The 21,675-nt window shown below is 37.6% G+C and overlaps 1 protein-coding gene and 1 long non-coding RNA gene across 3 annotated transcripts in view; one reads left to right on the top strand and one right to left on the bottom strand.

Moving 5' to 3' along the window:
• LOC120791229 overlaps positions 1-1,236 on the bottom strand; it is a 75,179-nt gene extending 73,943 nt beyond the window's left edge. The window contains exon 1 of the long non-coding RNA XR_005707616.1: positions 791-1,236. This is a non-coding gene — a long non-coding RNA (uncharacterized LOC120791229). The remainder of the gene's footprint in view (positions 1-790) is intronic.
• Positions 929-20,121, top strand: adgrl4 (adhesion G protein-coupled receptor L4). 2 transcript variants are annotated; one of them, XM_040129499.1, is made up of 16 exons: positions 929-1,273; positions 5,684-5,833; positions 9,553-9,702; positions 10,479-10,628; positions 11,000-11,070; positions 12,498-12,677; positions 13,080-13,263; positions 13,424-13,537; positions 14,106-14,305; positions 15,907-16,086; positions 17,364-17,567; positions 17,881-18,101; positions 18,758-18,824; positions 18,962-19,053; positions 19,205-19,373; positions 19,623-20,121. In XM_040129499.1, the coding sequence occupies exons 2-16, from the start codon at positions 5,701-5,703 to the stop codon at positions 19,683-19,685; spliced, it is 2,178 nt and encodes a 725-aa protein (XP_039985433.1). In that variant the 5' UTR covers positions 929-1,273; positions 5,684-5,700; the 3' UTR covers positions 19,686-20,121. The 2 variants fall into 2 exon arrangements, with proteins under 2 accessions (XP_039985433.1, XP_039985432.1); XM_040129498.1 differs by lacking the exon at positions 929-1,273 and adding an exon at positions 5,149-5,237.
• The last annotated feature ends 1,554 nt before the right edge of the window (positions 20,122-21,675 follow it).

The raw sequence follows: 21,675 nt of genomic DNA, 5'->3' as shown, positions 1-21,675 counted from the left end.
ATAATCCCAATAGTGCTCTTTCTCCTCCACCAATCAGTAGTTGACTTGGTCCAGTTTGGTTATACTCTGCAGTTACTGGAAATTAATGGACACATTATAGAATTGTCACCTGAATATGCAGCTCCCCTCGGCTTTACAGAGCTTTACAGAGAGTTTCAGTTTAGCTGTCTGTTCAGAACTTTACTGGTTTGGTACACTGGTCTCATAGTGTAGTTTTCAGCCACAATGGGCACCTGTTTTCAGTGAGAAAGCCCTAAAGATCCACTGTACACTACCTGTTAAACATCTAACAGCAGACAGACACAGTGACTAGCTGGAGAACTTAGTCAAGCATTTAGCAGCTAAAGACCCAGATATTTCCCTCAGGAGTTGGCCTTACATTCATTAGGCCACCAAATTAATTATAATGTTTTTTCTGTAACTGATGTGTAAATAAGCAACTGTTTGCTAACAAGCTTGCCATATAAACTTAAAAGGTGATATGTCCCCACTGTGTTTACCCCTGGTTACAGCTGCCCCCAAGTGGCCATGCAAATCAGTTACTGCATTGTCTAAGTAATTATCTCTTTAAATTGAGATACAGCAAACATGACTATATGTAGCTGGTTGTCTTTCAAATTCCATATTACCACCACAAAGAGAAGTGGCACTAACCAGTGGATTTTATCTAATCATTCACTCTCTTTATAGTGACACACACTACTGCCAATGTCTCCACAGAAAAAAAAAAAAAAAAAAAAAAGGATCTGACTGGTAGCTGTACCTTTTAAAGAGACTTTTATAGACTTACCATCTTTTAGCATGGTGCTGGTCGCCTTTTCGTCCGTGTCTGTGACAGCTGCCGTGCGGTCAGTTGAATGAGATGCACAGAGAGGTGTGCCTGCGGAGGGAAGGCCCGGCCTCGCGCTCTTGGGGCGATACTGCCCCCCCCCTCTACTTCCGGAAAGTAGCTAAACTTTGATCAAAAAGTCGCCAGATTTGTTGCTAGGTTATTTTTGTGACGAAAAAGTCGCTAAACGGGTGTGAAAAGTCTGTTAATCTAGCTACAAAAGGGGCTAATTTGACAACACGCACCTGTAAACGCACCCCCGATGACGCAATAGAAAGTTGCGCCAAGTTTTGCGCCAGTTCGTTTTGAAAGGGCAACGACCAATGCGGAAACGCCAAGACTCGGCCGGCCGGCCAACCGATGCTGTAAAGTCAGCACTCAGTCACGGACCTCCAAGTCTATTTGGGCAGTCCCTAACGTTGCGGTCGAGCTAAAAAGCTTTTGGTAAGTTAAACTAGACGTACTGGAGACTGTCGGGACTGTAACTGAGTGTGGCAGACACACTCCTGACAAAGGTCAAAACTTGCTAGCCGAGAAACATTTTAGGCCACACACGACCCATATCACATTTCCCTCGTAAGAGTAACAGGTTCGCTCTGCAAACGCAAAGCCAGGAAAGAAAGTGCCGCGGCGGAATTCATATTCAGGCAGTGCTTGAGGTTCGGTGACATGAGGACAACTGGGTTGACTAGCTAGTTGGTGAGCTACTTCACCTGCCGAGCTAAAAAGCTGGGAACATGCAAACACTGAGTAGACAAGAACAATATCTGTCGAAGCTTTTTTTCTGTTACATCTCTGTATTTGGCTGGTTACTCCCCCTGACACTTTCTTCTCATCATTGTACATCGTGTAACTAGCATAGAGTAAGTGAAGGGAGGACAAAGCTCCCCATCTTAGTCGCTAAAGGGACAAAAAGTTCATTTTTCCTTCAAAGTCTTGAAGTCGACTCCTGTCTTATAACTGTCTGTAGATTATTCCTCTTTTGAGGAGCAATTTCTACTTCCTCAACAAGGAGAAAAGAATTGAAAAGATAAAAGTGGTTGTACACGCTCCATTATCGGGAAGACGGTTTGCTATTGGTCAACAGATAAAATTTGGTGTCAGAGTTCACCAAATTTGAAGTCGGTGTGAAAACATTGTGGATTTACTTTGCCCCCCTGAGTGAATCCATCGAAGTTAAATTATTGTGCCGCAAAATTTCAAATTTCCGTTTTAAATGTTTGTGTGATTGGGCTGTAACAGAAGTTAAGAAGATGTAAGAAGCACACCTGCTGTTATGAATATCTAAATGTACAGTAGTCAGATAAAGCAAGACCCCTGCTTTTTTACATAATTGCAGATAAAAGTATCTTTATATTTTGACAATATGCAATTTTAGGCCAATATGCAACTTTCATTGCATTGGTCTTTTCCAGTACATCTGTGGGTTAATTCTTTAGGGATTACTGAGAAATATTAACAATCAAAGCCTGCAAATGGGTTTAGAATTGTGATCTCACTGTATGTGTATGGTCCTGTTACATAAAATAAACTTGTGAGAAGTTTTTGGTCAACAAAAGTATAGTTTGAAACACCTAAGCTGCCAAAAATGGTTTTTAAGGTTGTTTTTTAATGGTCATCCAAATAGCTGGAAAAAGACTTGTGAAATTGTGGTGATTTGTTGACTTTATAAGAGGATATTCTTGATCCTCTTATCTTCCCCTGACCAAATGCTGACAAACATAAATGACCAAATGTCATTTTCAACCAAAATTGAATTTACTGCCTTTTACACTTGAAATGCCTGACAGGTGGGTTTTTTTTTTCCCAGTTTTAGGATGGATAATCCCTCTGAATGGAGTGCAGGCTGTTTTGTTAAAGCAACGCCACCTATACATAAGTGTAATGCAAATGTTGCAGGGTTGTCGTCACATACACCAGCTGGCATTTCTAAACCAGAGCAGAAAGCACACTTTTGCCTTGTGTTCTGAAATATTCAAGAGCTCCAAGTTTATGAGACAGTTTCTGCCATCCGTGCCCCAGCGTTCAGTCCTGCCATCGTGGCTGAACATAAGGCCAGCACCAGAACAAATATGTGTGAGAAGTGTCAAAATAGATGCTCCAGTGTAGTCTGTATTGAAAATCTCAATATTGCCTGCGTAAGCACAAACAATGCATTCCCTAGCCCCTTACCCTAACTTCAATAGTCACAACTAAATGCCTAACCCAAACCCTTACACTAACCCTAACCTAAACCTAATTCTAACCATAATCATAAAACCAAGTCTCAATGCTCAGCCAGACCTTTGAAGTTGCAAGGACCGGCATAAATGTCCTGACTCCATAAGGTCTGTAACTCAAATTGGTCCTCACAAAGATAGAAGTACAAGTGCAAAGAAAACCAAGCTAAATTCTGGTGCAGAGAATTTCCAGAATTTCCATATCCATGAGAGAGGAAAGGAAAAGAGGAAACATTTACACAAGACTGCCTCCACACAGTTGAAGAGAGCTTTTCTCTTAGGTGTCTTTTTTTACAATGTCATTGTGGAGCAAGCAAACTTCTGCGATAGCTTTATGAATTTCTCCCGAAATGAGAGATTTCCTGAGACAAAAAAGCGGAGGAGGAAGGGCGCAATCAGTCCAGGTTTGTTCTAGACAACATCACTTCCTTCCTTACCGTTAGGCGAGTGTCAGAGCGAGACATTCAGATGTGGTTTTTCACCGAGCAGTTTCCCAGGACAGTAATGCAGAGCAGTTTTAATGGTGTCATTCAAAGCGGCTGCCTTTCTCAGCAATAAACTGAATGCCTTGCCTAAGCAATTCAAACCGCCTCCACAGATTGCAATACAGTCAACAAAGAACTTATCATCCAAGTGAAACTGTTCATCAATGGATGTGTTTGTGTGCCAAAAAGTAGAGGGTAGTTTGAAAAGACCTCCGTAACACCTGAATGGCTACTTCTTTTTTGACTATTGTCACTGCTTCACATTTGAATTCACCTGTTTCGTAAGTGCTACTGCCAGTTAAATTTTACCTTAAAATAACAATTCTCAGTATTGATACTCATGGGCATGGTGGAAAAAGCAACACTGTAAACATCTGCGATTGAAATGAGTGGCAGTGGCTTTTAGTAAAGATGAAAAACTTAAAACTACAACATTAGGTAAGCTGCTTCTCCTAACTTTGTTTTGTGTGAGTCAGTCTTCCACTAACAAAAAAAATATAACACCCAGCCCTGCTCATTCCCCTCACAGAGAATGGGGTCATTAGTCCATGACAGGTGCCAAAGTGCCAAAAAAGTGGTGTTTTATCGCTTATCTTCAAAGGCACACTTAGTGTTTTTGCACACTATTGCACACTGCAGCACAAAGAGCCTTACATTTCTGTTTATCTAGCCATTTTTGTACAACACAGCTATTACTAAAGTCGTGCTGATAGAAATACAATGTTTTTGTAAGGCACTGTGCATAGAAATGTGAACAAAAGCAAACTGCACGATATTTCACCAACTTTATAAATGGCACATGGTATCTTCAATTGATCACTGTTTTAGAGTGTGTAAGACCAAGCAGTTTTAATATAAAAAAAGAAATAAAAAAAACAATCTTTTAATCTAAATATAAATGTGGCTATTGATAAGACTTGGACCAATGGACTATTGCATCTATGGAATACTGTCTTCCACTTTGTTTTCTTTTTCTTCAGTATGACCCGATACGACAAGAATTTAGTTGTTTACAGTATTAAAAACAAGGCTGAGTAACCTTATATACATCAAACACTACACGAAAGAATCTGCATTACATGATCCGGTATGTAAACTGAAATTCAAAGGCTTGTATACCCAGTTTGTTTCAGCTGCACAAGCCTGGAAGAATTACAGCTATTTAGACCTTTGTCTGAAGAACACTGAGATGGTCAATAGAAGACACACATTACTGGAATGTGAGCATGAATTTGTGTACAGTCCTTTGCGGAAGGGAGGGGGTCGTCCTTCGGTGAAATTAGTCAGTGTTGTTTTGGCCTGCGTTTATACAGCCTACTGTTCGTGTTCAAGTGGGAACAATGGCATTGAGGCTGCTAAAATGGCGACATATCTCACAGTAGCAACAACACTCCAAAAAAAAAAAAAAAAGAATAATAATAGTGCTGCTAAAACTCTTTGTATATGAGGTGTAAAGTGGAGTCAAATTAGTGTGTTAGGCCCTGAGTTGGAGTGGTTGGTGAAGGGACCAGGCTGCATGTTTTTGAAAGCAGATTAAAGACCAAGACAGGAAGGGCCAGGTTTAGGGAAACAGGAAAACTGATGCAAGGAAATGGACTACGTCACCAGCCAGCCCACCACAGTCTGTACTAAAAGTAAAATCCAGACCCAGCACAAGTATGGAGTCTTTGCTTAAGCCACCAATGAAACTTGTACTTTTGACAGGTACGTGAGCTTATCTATACTACATCATGGCAGGTGTCTGAAATGGAGACAGTTGTAGATGTATTTGTATTTATGCATATTAACTATGATGGGTTTGGGCTTTGTGACAGTTCTGCAGTTGAGCTTGTTATAATATTTCTAAATAATTTTAAGATTATAATTATTGTATCTCACAATTTATTTTCAATTATAACAGAATTTTTGTGTCGATACATAAACTGTATTCTAAACTTGTATGTACCGTGGTTCACTGGATTATGCCACTAACACTGCTCTCGTGTGTTACATGAGTAGCAGGTTAACACATCCAGAGATAAAGAGAACATTTTTACTGGAAGCATACGTGAAGAAAAGCAGCAGTGGCATCTCAAAATGGTCTGGAATATTAATGTCCTGGTTTATGTTAAACCTGCAAACTTTCTTGTCTTGTGCTTGTTTCTACGCAGCATGGCTCTCCAGTCTGATGGACCCATGCAGCCTCTCTGACATTTGTAATTCTTGTCACCGACTTGCAACATGCAAGAACTTAAATGGATCAAACAATGCCTGCTTCTGTAACCATGGATATACCGGAGATGGAACAACATTTTGCAATGGTGAATATAGACACACAAATCCACCCATGTGTTACAGGGTATTTGCAACGATGCAAGAGCTCAAACATCATCCTTGTGTGTAACTGCCATGGACTATTTTAGCAATTTTTTTTTTTTTTTTTTTTTTTTTTTGTGGTTTGTGACTGCTCATCACGAGCGGACAGAAGCATTATGCCAACATTTGTACACGTGGGTTAATTTAATGTTTTTAGTGCATGCCAGTTCACTGTGCTGTGCAAAATAACTAGGATGGAAGACTTTAAAACTATCTAATACACTAGATGTGTTAAAGTTTTCAAGATGCTTGTTCATGACAACACCAGGCAATTAGATTTCTTATCAGAATTTAAAAAGGGATACACAGAAATGCAATTAAAACACTAACTGTAGTCATTTGATCATAGCAAATCAGCATGTCCTGTACAGTATTGCTCTTCTGCAATGGTTTGTCTTTAATTACCTCTAATATTTTTGAAATGTTTAGCCCCAAAAAAATTACACACAAGATACAAGATAATGTTTAGCAGTGGTAAAGCCAGAATATTGCATATTAGTCCACAGACCTAGAAGGGAATTGACAACCTTAATGATTTTTATGTGCAAGGAAACTTCAATTTTTACATCTAATTTTGCTTTTAATTCTTGTGGTTAAACTTGATAATTATTTTTGGCAATTTAAGGACAAGAAAAAAACCCTGTGAATGAGTTGAAGTAAGATATGTATAGGTAGTTTGATCAACTATGTCTCTACCATACTGTTTTTGGGACACTATTGGTATACATAGTGGTGGGTTGGAACCACCGAGTTGGCAGCTCAGCTCATTGAGAGGTAATAGAGAAAACACTGCGATGTTAAAAAAAAAAAAATGTATATATATATATATATATATATATATGATGTAGCTTTATAAAGTAGTTTTAATGGCCAACGTTGCCTCTCAGTCAGCATTGTTACTCCTGTTATGTTTTTGGGCTGTTTAGAATTCCTGGAACCCTTTTTGTTTCCTGACCAAACCAGATCACAACCACAGTACAGCTTACATATTTCAAAAGCCAAAGGCAAATCAGAATGTGAGTAATATAAACACTGTAGAGAATGATTTTAAAACAAAAATGCACAATGGTAGTTCATGATTAATAGAGTTCCTTTTTAGCAGCAGATTTAACTGTAAGTTAGGAAAAGTTAAATTAGGTCAATCAATCCTCAAGTTAAAGTGATTATTAACATTTCACAGATTGTGGCTTGAATTGAGTCATGCTTCATTACCTTGTTTGTGTGTAATAATCAAACTGTTATTCATGGAAATAAATATATATGCAAATGTGATTCACAGAGTTAAGAAGATGATCCATATACTGTAGAGATTTTAACATACTCAGATTTTTCCAGAACAAAGTGACAAAACCAAGAAACACAGTATCTACTATACTTGAAGATAAAACCAAGGCATCAAAGAGAATCATAAAATATGTGGGTGAGATGTTTGTGCCGCCATGATGGTTTAAGGGTCCTGTGTGTTATGGAAGTATTTCCCCTTTGAATAAAGCCACCCCCCTCATCAGAGCAGAGGATTTCCCTTCCAGGACAGCTTTTGTGCAAAACGTACAGAAGAGAGGAAGAACAAAGCTTCCATCATACCTAGACAAGTGAAAACAACAGTGGAAATTCTTACCAGGTCATTTCCAATAAACTGGTAGATAATAATGCTGGAACAGCACTTTCTAAAATGAGTGGACCAAAGCAGCATCCGCAGCAAGTTGCTCTGTATCTGGTGCTTTGTAAATCTGGGCGGCAAAATCAAGAATATTTGAACTATTTGAGTTTCATGAAATCAAACAGAGGTAAACAACTGCTCAGTAATCTGAGATGGGAATGATAACAAGACTAGGTCAAAACCTAGTATGTGGCTTGACCACCCTTTATCTGTTTGCTTCTCTCCTACTGTCTGTGCTCACATATACAGTAATTTAATACTGCTGAATTCCCAATAAAGCTGTTGTCATTACCACGTTTTTCTGTTTCTGTTGTCAGACAACAGAACAAATATGAAATAGTGACTGAAATTTGGCCCATTAAGACTACATGTTAACCAGCAACCATTTCCAATATCAAGATTTTATAACCATGATATCATTTGACAAAATCACCAGCTGTGCTGTAATTTCAGCTATATTGACTTGTAAAATATGGAGGACCACAAGTGTCACATAAATAGTAATAAATCATTTAATTAATTACTAACTAATTGTACAAAAAAATAGGCATTAAAAATGTGTTTACAAATTAATTTATTAATCAATGAATAAATAGAACCAATTACAAAGTAATTCATTATTTGATATTTTACTGGGCAATAAAAATGATTAATTATAAAAATATTTTTAAAATGAAATATTGATCCATCAATAAATAGTTCAAATTAAAAAGGGATTTACTGAACCAACATAAAACAATCAATAAGTATATAATTTAAGAATCCATTCATGAATTCAGAAATAAATAATGCAATTTAAAAATCAATTTGAAAATGCAGTTTAAAAAGAGATATGAATAACTGGGTTCACAAATTGAATTAAGAATACAGATTTTAATCAGGCATTTAAAAGGACAATCTCCTTTCCCATTTGCATTTCCAATTACCCCGCTTCTTTTCCTTTTCCTATTTTCCCATTTTCCTAGATATTGGATTTGCTTTGTCATTTAGCTTCTCCTTTTAGCCTCTCCAGTTAGCCTTTCCATGACGCTTTGGGCCCTGCACTGGTAAAACGAGGTAAAAAATTGCAAATTAGCCATGGGATATAACAAGCTCTCTGATTGGCTAGAGAGCCCAACCTGCCTCATACCCTATCCATCTTTTCCAATGCTGTTTAGGTGTACCATTTAGGAACATAGGTGTATGTACAGGCCATTTTGCCTTGGCTGTCAACTCTATTAAAATGTCCAAAACTGTCTATATCAAGAAATTTAAGGGACATTGCTGGTGAAATGGAGCGCCAATCCTCAGAGTGTTGTACTGATGGAGAAGCCCTTAATTTCAGCACCCAACCTGATTGTCTCCTTCCCACATCCATGTCATAAGTCTGCATCTGACATACCAGGTTATAGCCAATCAGAGAGCTATAAGAAATAATCCTACCAAATCATTTTACTGAAATGGTTTTCTAGTCTTGGTTTTCGAAAACAGATGTAAAGAAATGTTGCCAGCATGTCCTAAAGATGTCATGGTAATTTTTGTGTTTTATGATTTTATCCTTTTACTCAAGCAGAGATAACTTGCTGCATTATTTTGAATTAAACATAAAAAATCAAGGTCTTGCTGATAGTCCAGCCATTTTGCATGATGTTCAGCATTAAAAGAGTAATAAATTGACTGTTGAAGAGGCAGAGCAGAGATTTAGATTTTCTGTGTACAAAACTGCTATTCAGCTACACCACTTGCTGTTTTCTGAGTGAGGAAAGGGACACTTTTGATGCTTTTTTATATTTATATCTCAAAATATCTCAACATGAAGCTGCATGCTACACGTTCAGGCAGTTTCCTGGAGTTTCCTAGCGTACTGGTCAGCTGGTGTCAGCCACTGCCTGGGTTAATCAGCAACATAAAAGCAACTGGTTAAATCTTACACTTAGTTTTTATAAAGAGGCAAAAAAAGAAAAAAAAAAGTTCTATTCTCTAGCATATAACCCAGTTTACTTTCTCCTCATGTTCTCACCACAGATGACAACGAGTGCCAGAATGTGACAAATATCTGCGGGGAAAGGGGGAACTGCACCAACACATTCGGCAGCTACTACTGTAGATGTGGGTCTGGATACACATCAACAGGAATGGCCGAGTTCCAGCCCAACGATGGCACTGAATGCCTCGGTAATGTCTGATTTGCTCATTCAGTCTTCTAGATAGTAGAAAAATTTGTATTTGTCTCATAATGATCAGTAACATTATATAAACTGTACTGACAGATGACCTCATGTACAACTGGGCGAGGTATCATGTATATGAGTGTGTGAGAAAGCAGTTACCTCACAGCTGCGAGGGCGTCAGGACTGCGTGTGTGTGAACTGTTTTCTCTTTCACTGTACTGAGGAGGATAAACATGTTGGAGGTGATTTTTCCCTCGGCCTCTCACTTCCTTCCCATCTGCTATTCTGAGAAACCATCTGAGATCTTGTACTCCATTTACACTACAAGAACAACACCTTTATTTCATGCAGTAGCATAAAGTATTTCTGCAGATTTCCAACAGGGTGGTACATACGATTTAATATAGTCGAGAAGCATGTGGCTGATTTTAGATGCTGATTTATGAATATTTAAATGTGTAACATGCTTTATACAGTATATGAAATGTAATGAGCAGGATTTTTTTTATCCCGGATTCTACATTTGTAAAAAGAAAAATCATTAAAATCACATCATTTTTTCAGTATTTTGAGGTAGAGATACTACAAAGAAAAATGTCTTAAGTGTAGCAGTTTTTTCAACCAAAAATATGTTACCAAATGAAAAATGTATTTGTTAATGTATATATAAATATATATAACAATATATAATATATATGTATCAGTTATTATGAGAGTATCACTCAAATCATGTTGTGTTTATCTTTAATTGGAGGTGAATTCTTCATTTGCATCTTTCAGATATTGATGAATGCATGACAGGACAGGTCTGTGGACCAAACTCCCACTGCCATAATACGAATGGATCTTTCAATTGCACCTGTCAGCGAGATTACGTCCCAACCTCAGGTGCTAAGCACTTTCATCCAGAGGGAGGCGTAAGATGTAAAGGTCGGTATGAGAATGGAAGGGCGCACGCACATAACACACACACACACCAGTGATTGCATCCAGGGACATACACTTTTCTTCATCTTTTTTTTTTTTTTGTCACTTTCTCTCTCACACATGCACACACAACACAGAACCAGCCATTTTGAACACTTTTTGAGAGAATCTGTTATGCAATACATCAAGCAAATGATGCAATCTTAATTTTTCTGATGTTTTAAGCAATACTGATGACAAGGAGAGCCATGGGATGTTATGCCTGCGCTTGTTTTATGAAATTCGGACTTTACTGTAACATTCTTTATCCTGGTGAAATCATGGAAATCAACTCAGCTATCAAAGTGATACTTTTGGCATTTGTTGTTTTTCAGAACATCCCCAGAAATACTGCCATGACAACATCGGATGCATCACAAAGACTGTGAACAAAACACTTGAATATGTAAGTAACCTTCCTCCAAATAAGGTTAAAATGGATATGATGACACTGCCCTCTGTTGGAGAGAAAGAAAACAAGCATGAGGCTAAAATATATTGTACAGTTACAAGGACTCAGACCACAAACCACTGTCACCCAAGTGCCTCTTGCAGTCCAGCTGCACCCCCTACAGGCAAAAAAAAGTAACAGCAGCAAAAATTTAGGACAGATGTTTTGATTTGCGCCATCTACAGGGAAAGAAAGTCATAGTTTTTGCAACTTTGTAACATAGGCCACTTGCAGGCAATGGTTCTAAGTTTATTTTTTAATAACTGAATATGTGTCAGTGTGTATGTCAGGACGTTACTGGAGAAGGAAGGACATAAAAATACTACACTCTGGTTTTGTGACCATTTGTTGCAAAACCAATTAACACAGACTCATTTTTCTTAAACAGAATGTTTCACACATTTGGTGTTTTACAGCTTCGAATTGTATGTAATTTGCAGGAAAATATAGTTTGTGATAATAATACCTTCAATTTTTATTATTTTATCTAACAAAAACATACACTCCAACAAAACAGCAGGTGTTTAAAAAAATAAATAAATAAAGGAAAAGAATCACTGTAACACTCCGGGCCTGCAGGTGGTGCAAGAACTTTTCTTTCCTCTAGGTGGCAAAATCTGGCATATGTTGAACAGGTGTGGAATTTCCAAACAGCCTCACCCTTGTGGGAAATCTCCAGCTTGCTAAATACTCTATGAATGTCTTAATGTGCGTTTTTGAGTGAGCTACATTCTGTTTCCATCACAAAAAAAAAATATTAGTGCAAAGTTTGGTCATTACACAGTGTGAAGGAAAAGTTGGTTTATCATTTATTAACTTATGGTGATGCTCCTATAGAAGTTTCAAGGTCTCTCCCAAGGGCCTTAGACAGATGTTTTGAGTCCAGGGGGGCCTACCTATGGAGAAGCCTGTCGCCTTACCATTTATGGAAATAAGACAAGCTATGTCTGCCTGAGCTTTAATTGATGGCCATTGCATGGGCAATGTGTGAACACTATATATGGTTCTATTTTATTGGATGATTACGATTATTGGAATAAGTTCTTTGTCTCAAGAAACACTATGATGGTGACTGTAAGACTTTTTCTATTGAGAGACTCTCCTTTGACTTATTGTGATAAGGTTTGTTTGTCTCCTATATTGTAACTTACAATATATTTCACTTTAACTCTATCAGTGTTTTGTGTGTTTAATTGTGTTCAGTCTTTTGTAGAAAAGCTTCCACAGCAACGGTCAACGTCCAACAAAAATAAATGTATATCAACATTTTTTTTTTAAGAATTCATGAAGGATTACATGGAATATGAGAACAAATCTGAGGTAACTGAATAGTCTTAGTCTTTGAAAAATACTTAAACAAATACTTTTTTTCCGCATCCTAGATGAGCAACCTCACGGAGCCCCAGAGTCTGCTGAAGGAAATTGCCAAGCAGACATCCGGCGAACTCATCTCAGTGGAAGTACTTGCATATGTTGAGGCCTTGTATCGCTCCACATCAACCCTTGTTGCAGGAGAAAAGGATTATACTCTCAAACCATCAGTCATCAACTCAACTCTTTCAGTAATCTTTGTTTACCATTCTTGTTTCTCATTCATCATTTTGAGTTCAGCCTGAAATGCAGTTATGCTTTCAACTGGTTTAGGAAAAAAATGGTATCGCGCACAGTCCAGTTCCTTCTTATCATGTGTTGTGTTCTTCTGGGAAGGAGAGTTTAGTGACTTCAGTGCTTTTTTTACTGAAGCTGCAAATGTTTGTTTGTTTTGTTTTTTTGTTGTGCAAGTAAATAATATATTTAAATTTTTTTTCCAAAAGAGTATAAGTATTACTCATTGTTTTCCTCGTTTTCCTAAACATAATGTTCTAACCATACAGTACCTAATTAAAAACATAATGCAGTACTGGTATACTTAACATCACATACTATTATACACATATCACACTGAAAAATTTTCTTTTCAACAGAAATTAGTAAAAGCAGTAAACAACCTGGTGGAGAAGGATGAGCTGGTAGCTTGGAGCAAAATAAAAGAAGCGCGTCGGGAATACACCATCACCAAGCTGCTACATACTGTTGAAGAAAGTGCTCTGACATTGGCCACCAACTACAAAACTCCAACTGAGCTCGAAATCAAAGCTACTGAAATGGGTGAGATAATTATTAACACAGAGCACTCTTACTGTCAAATTATATTAAATTGTCCTGCCATTTATTCCCACCTGTTTGCAGAAAAGGAGGATTATAATAATTGTTGTTTTCATACTTTTAATTTCTCAATATCCCGGACTTATTTTATCCTCAACCACAGAATTGAAACTCTTCACCTTTGAGGCTCGGCAAACAAAAGCCAAACTCTGTGTTTCCATGGGAGGAGATCATATAAATCTGACTGCAAGAGTGAGGCCAGAAGATGACAGAAATGGTAAGATAAACCTAGGTTACATGTTTTTAAAATTAAAAAAAACAGTAAAATGAAAAATGCTGTTTCAAAGTCGTTGCCATCTACAGGCTTGGGTTGTACAGGGAGTACTGCTTTGCTGTGTGTTGCCATATCACCCATCCCAAAATCTGCAAGTTGAACTTTGTTGTTATTGCCTCGCTAACACTGACAACATGGGTCAGAGACTTTAAGTGTCGGCTTAAGAAAATAATTCCTTGTAAATTCCCATTTATATCTAAATCAGGACCAGCATTAATTGCAGAAACGCAGAAACATGTGAGCGCTTCTAAGAAAATTATGATGTTGAATGATTTTATGGGGCATTTTAGTTACTGTCAGTGTGACCAGTTGGTAAATTTACAGATGGGAGATTTGCGCACTTGCTGTACTTTTAATTCTTTCGCAAAAAAAACAGCTCTGATCTACTCTGATCAGAGAGACAACCGATCTAATAATGTAAAACCATATGTGCTTATTGACTGGTGATTAGAAATACCATAAGTTTGACTCCCTCCTGTCTTTGTTAAACTTTTTTTATTTGCTTCATCAGGAAGTGTGTCAGTGGTGTTTGTGCGATATGACAGCATCGCTGACATCCTGAAGCCGAGCAGCGACCCAGGTGTCACCGACTACTCGCGATACGCAGGAACAGGGGAAATCACTGTCAACTCCCAAGTCATAGCAGCAGCCGTCAAACCTGCTGACGTTTACCAACTTGACCATGTCACCTTCACTCTGAGACACAGTGAGGTAAAAAGAGCATACAGAGTGCTGAGGCTGGCTACATTGTTGTTCTCCTAATTTATAACTTGAAAATGTAGACTGCTTCAGTGTGTCAGTGTTTCTCTGCCAAAGACAATCTGCCAGTGATGTTCGTTTTTTGGGTTTATTTTTTTTTGTGTTTTTTTGTGTTTGTTTTTTTTTTTAAATGTGAGTCTGTTAGAGCTGGTGGGTCTTTGTTATTCTTTCCTTTTCAGTGTAGCCCAGTTGCATTCTAGATAATTTGGATAATCTCACTCTGGCAGACTTTATCTTAACTTTATTGTGACTTATTAAGAGCAGCATTTTAAAAGCCTTTATATTATGTAATTATTACCTCTCTTTTTTTTAAATTTAAAAAAAAAAGGTTTTCCTGACAGATCTGAGCCCAATTTAGGAGACATTTTTCTTCACCTCTCTGCTACTTTAAACTCACGGCTGCCTTTTCTGTGTTATATGTGATTAAATTATCAACATCAGCTTCCAAAAGGATCTTGTTCCATTTGAAAAATCAATTTCCCAACAAACACATCCTTGTCAGACTGGAGCCATCATTTCATTCTCTTTTGCTGTCAGGAATAGCTTCCTGATTCCCAGACTAACTCTGGCAGTAACTTGATAACGGACATTTTCCATTAAAGTCCATTTTAAACAAATTAACATGGGAGGAGTAGTTAGTGCTTTGTGTAAAGTTTTATGAAATTTTAAGATTTCGCTCCATGTCTTTCTGCAATAACCTCTCAGTTAAAGGGAAATGGGAGAGGAAAGGTGAATAAATGATGAAGGAATGCAGATGACGAGGGAAATAACCCTAAAAGTTAATGTACTGGTATTCTCTTTTTAGATAATGAAAATGTATGAGGAAGTGAAATCATTATTTTTGTTGGACCCTTGAGGTTTAAGTCTAATGAAGGAGGTGCTGATTTATGTTGAGCTGTGAAAATTCTCTCTAAATTGCCTTTAAACACCAACAATCAATAATTTGCGCTCCATTTTCGTGCAGACACTTTCTGCTGACAAAGTGGTATTTTCCTGACAAACTGGGGTTTTTTTCTTGCCTGCACCTGTTTAGTATTTTTTTTGTTTGTTTGTTTTGAAAAACTCTGCACAAGTATTGTTAATTTGAGGGGAAAATTTTGTGATTCAAAGAGACAAATTGCTAATTTGTACACACTAATTATCAAAAATCTACTACCAACAAGGCTACATACAAATCTAATTGAATGTAAACTAAATAAAGATTTAAGAAATAAAAGTCTCTCCAAAACAATTTGATTGATGCAACCTAAAAAACATTTTATTTTATTTAGAAAAGCCAGCGCAGAACACAGCAATAATGTCAGAACCCATGAAAATGACAGCTAAAGTAACAGCTTTGAATTTAAAGCTATATACTCGTAATATTTTTTCTGATAGGCTCAAACTTTGATGATGAACTATAATTAACTGTCACTACAACATCGAAGATGCCTGCAAAATCTGTTTTTTAAACCCCTGGTGATGTGGTATTACAAAGCAGTGCAGTGCAAAAACTAATAAAAACAGCATCATCCACCATTAACTGTGCCTTTGTTCCTCTCTGTCTTCTGAAGCCCATAGACACTAAAGCTGATGTGACGAAGTGCGCCTTCTGGGAATACGAGCCGGACAGCCTGCAGGGCCACTGGGCCACTCACGGCTGCAAGACCGTCCACGTCAACAGCAATGCAACTACCTGCTCCTGCAATCACCTCACACACTTCGCTATCCTCATGTCCTCTGGGCGAGCCAATGTGAGTGATCATACATTAAAAAATACAACAGCAGAGGTATTTCCTCTTTCTTTCATTGTTCCACCAGGGCTTTATATTCTTTATTAAAAGGTCAATCATGGTGAATACATTTCTTTTCAGTGAGGGCAAGGATACAGCCTCATATCTGGATTCTGCAAGTATTTTTAGTGACACCTTCATTGCTATAATTTTTATTTTTTAATAATTTGATCTTAGACCAATTATAACCTTAATTTTTATAAATCTATCCTTTGACAAGGCAACACAGTAAATATGCAAGTGTTTCCACAGCTATTCTGTGCTTAGAGTGAGTCATTTTCAGCTGATGAGTAAAAATACTGATGCTGTCAGACTATAACCGGATATATATATATATATATTATATATATATATATATATAATATAAACAAGAGTGACATGTTCTTTTTCGTGTTTAAGTCATATACAGTATATTCATTGTCCTGTGAAGATCATGTATCTCCAAATAGTCACCTTTTCATTAACTAAGAAATACGGCCCCACGTTCAGCTTTGTGACAGTGCATATTTCAGATAATCTTTGAGTTTTTTTAAAGGGTTTAATTGTTTTAAGAAATAGGATCATTTTCCCAATCCATAAGGGAACATTTAACCCCTAACAGTTTGTCTGAAAACTTCAACATAACATTTCTGAAAATACACTTTTAATATCAAGTCTCCCAATGATTAAGTTCCACTTAGGATAATATCATTGAGAGGTTTTGAGACAGCATTTCACGCAAGACACTTTTGTTTCCACTGAAAGAAAAACAATGAAACTCTGTTAGGGTTAAAACATTCTGAAGGCAAGGTCAGTCACTACACATACTGAATGGCAAAAAGAACTTTGACAGATACCCACCCACAACTTTTAAAGATACACTCCCCATTGTCTCGTCGCACTCATACCATTCTCTCCCCACATACTTTTTAAATCAACACATCAACAGTGAGCCAGCGGGAAATTTGGGGATTTGGGAGCACTGCTTGAACAAAATGAGGGAGTGAATTTTTAATATGTTTTCATGTTTTTTTTTTTTGGGGGGGGGGGTTTGGTTTTTCTTTGTTTTTTCTGTAACAATAAATATAACTGGCTCATATCTGATACAACAGGACCAAAACTGCAATCCAACATACCGGTGTAACCTCAGCCAATACCCATGTTATATCAGATCATTCCAGGCAGAAAACACAACAAATTACAGCCTAGGCATACCATGAACTGTAAATGAAACACCTCCCTTTCCATTTGCTTCTCAGCTGGTGGCCCACTATACCATCCTGACCCGGATCACGCAGCTGGGGATGATCATCTCCCTCATCTGTCTGTCCATGTGCATCTTCACCTTCTGGTTCTTCAGTGAGATCCAGAGCACTAGAACCACCATCCACAAGAACCTGTGCTGCAGCCTCTTTATGGCCGAGTTCATTTTCCTAGTGGGGATCAACATGAACACACATAAGGTGAGCTCACATAAGTGGTCACTATGTCAGCAGGTGTTACATTTTATGTCTTTGACTTACTCTGTAACTCTTGCTTGTTATTCCGTTGAGCAGTTTGAAAATTATTTCATTTCATATAAAGATTTCTTGACATGAAAATTTAAAAAAAAAGCAGAACATCTCCTAAATGAGAGTAAACAAAGAAACATTTACAATAAAGAGTGAGAATGGCAGTTCTTACATAAAGAAGCACAATAACCTTAAGTTTACACATCATAAAATTGTAAAATCACTGTCTCACTACCTCTCTCTTCTTTTGTCTGTTTCTTGGCAGCTCTTCTGCTCCGTTATTGCAGGGCTGCTGCACTATTTCTTCCTCGCGGCCTTTGCCTGGATGTGTATCGAGGGCATCCATTTGTACTTAATAGTGGTTGGTGTCATCTACAACAAAGGCTTCCTGCACCGTAACTTTTACATCTTTGGCTATGGAAGCCCAGCAGTGGTGGTGGCCATCTCAGCAACGTTAGGCTCTAAGTATTATGGCACTGATAAAGTGTAAGTAAAAAAGAATTGAGCGTTGTTTTTGTTTGTTTGTTTGGTTCTTTTGGGGTGTTTTTTTGTTTGTTTTGTTTGTTTTGGGTTTTTTTTTTTTTTGGTTTGGTTTTTTTACAGAAAGGTGGGGAGACAAAGGCTTATACTAAGACCTTTTTTTAAACTCATTCAGCATTTTTCAGGGGAGAAAGATGATAAACAAATTACATTCATTATAAATAAAAGGGGACAGAGATTAAATTTGGCCTGCAGGGCCATGGAGGAAGCTGAAGTTGCTGAGACTGCCTGGTAGAAAGTAAGTTACTAACTAAATTAAAAGACAGTCTGAGAGTTTGAATACAAATCTATGCATAAATGTAAGCCTGTTGTTTATTAATGCAAAATAGCATTACAAGATTGAGGTTATGCAAAAGAAGTGCTGATTGCTCATTACTCTGGGAAGTGGTAGCTTTTCCAACCAATTGTTTTTGTAGGATAAGAAGGGGATGTAGTAGCAAACACAATATGGTCATAACTAAGATTAGGAGCTATTGGACTAAAATTATAGAAGGTATTGCTCCTGCAGGAGTAGGGATTATTGCCACAACGAGGTCTTAAAAACATTCTGAGTCAATAAAAATGTTAAATTATTAAATAAAATAAGACTTTGTGTTTTTTAGGTGTTGGCTGAGCACAGAAAACCACTTCATATGGAGTTTCATTGGGCCTGCGTGTTTGATCATCCTGGTGAGAGCAGGTTTCTTTGTAACATGCTAAAACTGACTGTTAGAGTATTAATTCGTCAAATAGGGATCGCTTCAAAGATAAATACTAATTTGATCATGTCTGTGTGTCATGTTTGTTTTGGTCGGTCTCCGCTAAAGGTTAATCTCTTGGCTTTTGGAGTAATCATCTACAAAGTGTACCGGCATACTGCTGTGAAAAAGCCTGAAATCTCCCACTATGAAAACATCAGGTAGGATTATCTGTTCTGCTGGTGAGTAGGTCAAAATATCATTGAAAATCAAGCTGTAGGTTCTGCGTCTGTTGAATTAGTACGGTATCATGTGATGCCCTTGCGGTATCAAATTGTTCCCACACTCTGAAGTCAGTGTGATCGCCCTCAGGTCCTGTGCCCGTGGCGCCTTGGCCCTGCTGTTCGTGCTGGGAGCCACATGGACCTTCGGAGTGCTGCACATCCTCCATGAGACCACCCTGACTGCCTATCTGTTCACCATCACCAACGCCTTCCAGGGCATGTTCATCTTCATCTTCCTCTGTGTGCTGTCCAGAAAGGTAGGAGAAATGTTTGGGCTTTTCTTGATATTAATTTCTAAGAGTTACTTATTTATTCAACAGTCATTCCATAACTATTTTTGGACAATAAGCAGTTCAGAGCAAGAGGGTGAGATTTAAATTCCTGCTAAAGAGCGTCTTGATGGTAGTTTGTTGATAGACAGGAAACCTATTATTATATTATATTATATCATCTCATATCATATCTTATCATATTTAAATCCTACCTTCTTGTACGTGTTGTTCCAGATTCAGGAGGAGTACTACAGGCTTTTCAAAAACGTACCATGTTGTTTTGAATGCCTGAGATGAATTGACGCAACCAAAGCCTGATCATCTGCACTTGTAAAATAACAGTCGACGCTACACCTTTGCAATGTCCCTTGACTCATGCTTTCATTTCTGGAAAATGCTGTGGGAGGAATTGTTTAGTACAGATATCTAATAACCGAGAACACGCAGCACTTGTCATTTCTAAGCAGCTTGTTTCCCTTTTAAAAGGCTGAGATCATCTATACATCATGTTTGTGTTTTCTGTACAATACAACATACAACTGTAGGTCTAACTAGCTTTTCACAAAAGACATTCTTCTGTGAGTAATAATGGAATCAAAATACATTGTTTATTTTCAGTTTAATTTAATACCTCTTCAATTATCACATTACACTAAAAGTAACCTACACAGTCTATTGTCTTTGTTCCCTTTTTGTGTTCGAAATTGTTTTGTAAATTATTAAAATGAATGTGCCAAACCAACACTCATATCTGCTGCTCACTTCTTTTATGTTTAAAAAATCACTGGTTTTGTTCAATGCATTATTTCATCCTCCTTTTCTGATCAACTAGGTGAACAGTAAATGAAATATGAGTCGTAGCGAGGACTGTTTCCATTCTCTCGTACATGGCAGTCGGTCGGTAGGTAGGCCAACGGCTCCATCTACTGGACAGAGTGAGGAACGCTTTCCACTGTGAGAACAAACACTTGACACGATAACTAATAGCTGTCAAAACTTTGTGTTTATTATATTTGTCTGCATGATCAGACAAATGTTCCTCTCCGGCCATCTTTTTATGTTTGCTTGTAGCTTGTTGGTCCATGAGAGCTGTTAATTAGTACATTCTCTGAATCCCAAATAATGAATCCAAGAAAATCTGCAGTATAACAACAAGTGAGACATTTAGTACTAATGTCTCACATGCCTGTGCACAGAGGGTTTATATATATGTATACACTTTACAATCAGTTCTGGGCAGTAATTTGTTGGATGCTGAAACATTTAGTACCGTTCATACAGATACTGAGAACATTCCTGAACGTTTTTTTTTTTTTTTTTTTTTTTTACACAGATAAACACGTACGCTATTTTTCTGTATTTTTTTTTCTCAGTTTAGTGTATTTTGTGAAAAATTAGCTCTTAGTGTTGACTTGTTTTACCACCTTCTTTGACTTTTTTCAGCCAAATTTACATCAAGATCTGACTACGACTCAACAAGTCAGCAAACAGCCCTACCAGACCTGGGGGGGAGTTTCATAGTGCCTCAGTACTGTAAAAACTGGTCTGGATTTGCAAGACAAAGGTGTTGCTAAAACTCAGATCACGACATGAATAAACCCTACTGATCTCCATAGGTTTTCTTATTGCTTTTGTTTGTCTTGTAATTTTAAGAACAATCCAGGTTTATTGATCCAAATTTAGGACAAAGATGTGACATTGGAGCCCTCTAAAGGCTGATGCCGAAATGAAAAGCAAAGGAAGCAGATGGTCAGGTAAATTGAAGCCGAGGATGAAAGAGCTACAATAGCTGAGGGAATCCTAAAGTATGATTACACGCAGGACTCCTGTGTTGTGCAATCTGAACATAACCCTAAAAGACAGAGAGAAGAGACACTTAGGCTGATTGCTGCTTGATGTCATCACCCTGGAACTGCACATATAAACAGGCTGAGGCACATGTTTAAAATTGGGATGAAGAGCAGCGATTCTCCACGCTGTTTGACTTTGTTTGTATCGAGGAGGAGAGCTTTGTGACGCCAGGGGACAGTGTATAAAATGTAAGACCTGGATTTGCACCAGTATTCAAGAAGAAAAAGAGTAAAACCAGCCAAAATCTTCTCTGCCTTTAGTCCATGTGGCTGGGATTCACTGAGGGAATAGATTTAGATCCCACTGGGCTTATCCCTCCATTCAACTGTGAGAAACTTGTTTACTCAAATTTTTCAGTGATTAAATATGAGACTTTAGCTTCAAATATAAATATATATATATATATATAATTTTTTTTTTTTTTTTTTTTTTTAAA

The sequence above is a fragment of the Xiphias gladius genome, chromosome 6 (assembly GCF_016859285.1).
Source record: "Xiphias gladius isolate SHS-SW01 ecotype Sanya breed wild chromosome 6, ASM1685928v1, whole genome shotgun sequence".
Lineage (NCBI taxonomy): Eukaryota > Metazoa > Chordata > Actinopteri > Istiophoriformes > Xiphiidae > Xiphias > Xiphias gladius.
The sequence above is the reverse complement of the archived record's forward strand: the minus strand, read 5'-3'. Positions and strand labels throughout refer to the sequence as shown.

Excerpts from the sequence above, each read along its gene's own strand:
- adgrl4 (XM_040129498.1), top strand. The coding sequence starts at position 5,192 with ATGGAGTCTTTGCTTAAGCCACCAATGAAACTTGTACTTTTGACAG. Across the intron at positions 13,538-14,105 it reads GCCAGAAGATGACAGAAATG|GAAGTGTGTCAGTGGTGTTT; the intron begins GTAAGATAAACC and ends TTGCTTCATCAG. Across the intron at positions 17,568-17,880 it reads TCAACATGAACACACATAAG|CTCTTCTGCTCCGTTATTGC; the intron begins GTGAGCTCACAT and ends GTTTCTTGGCAG.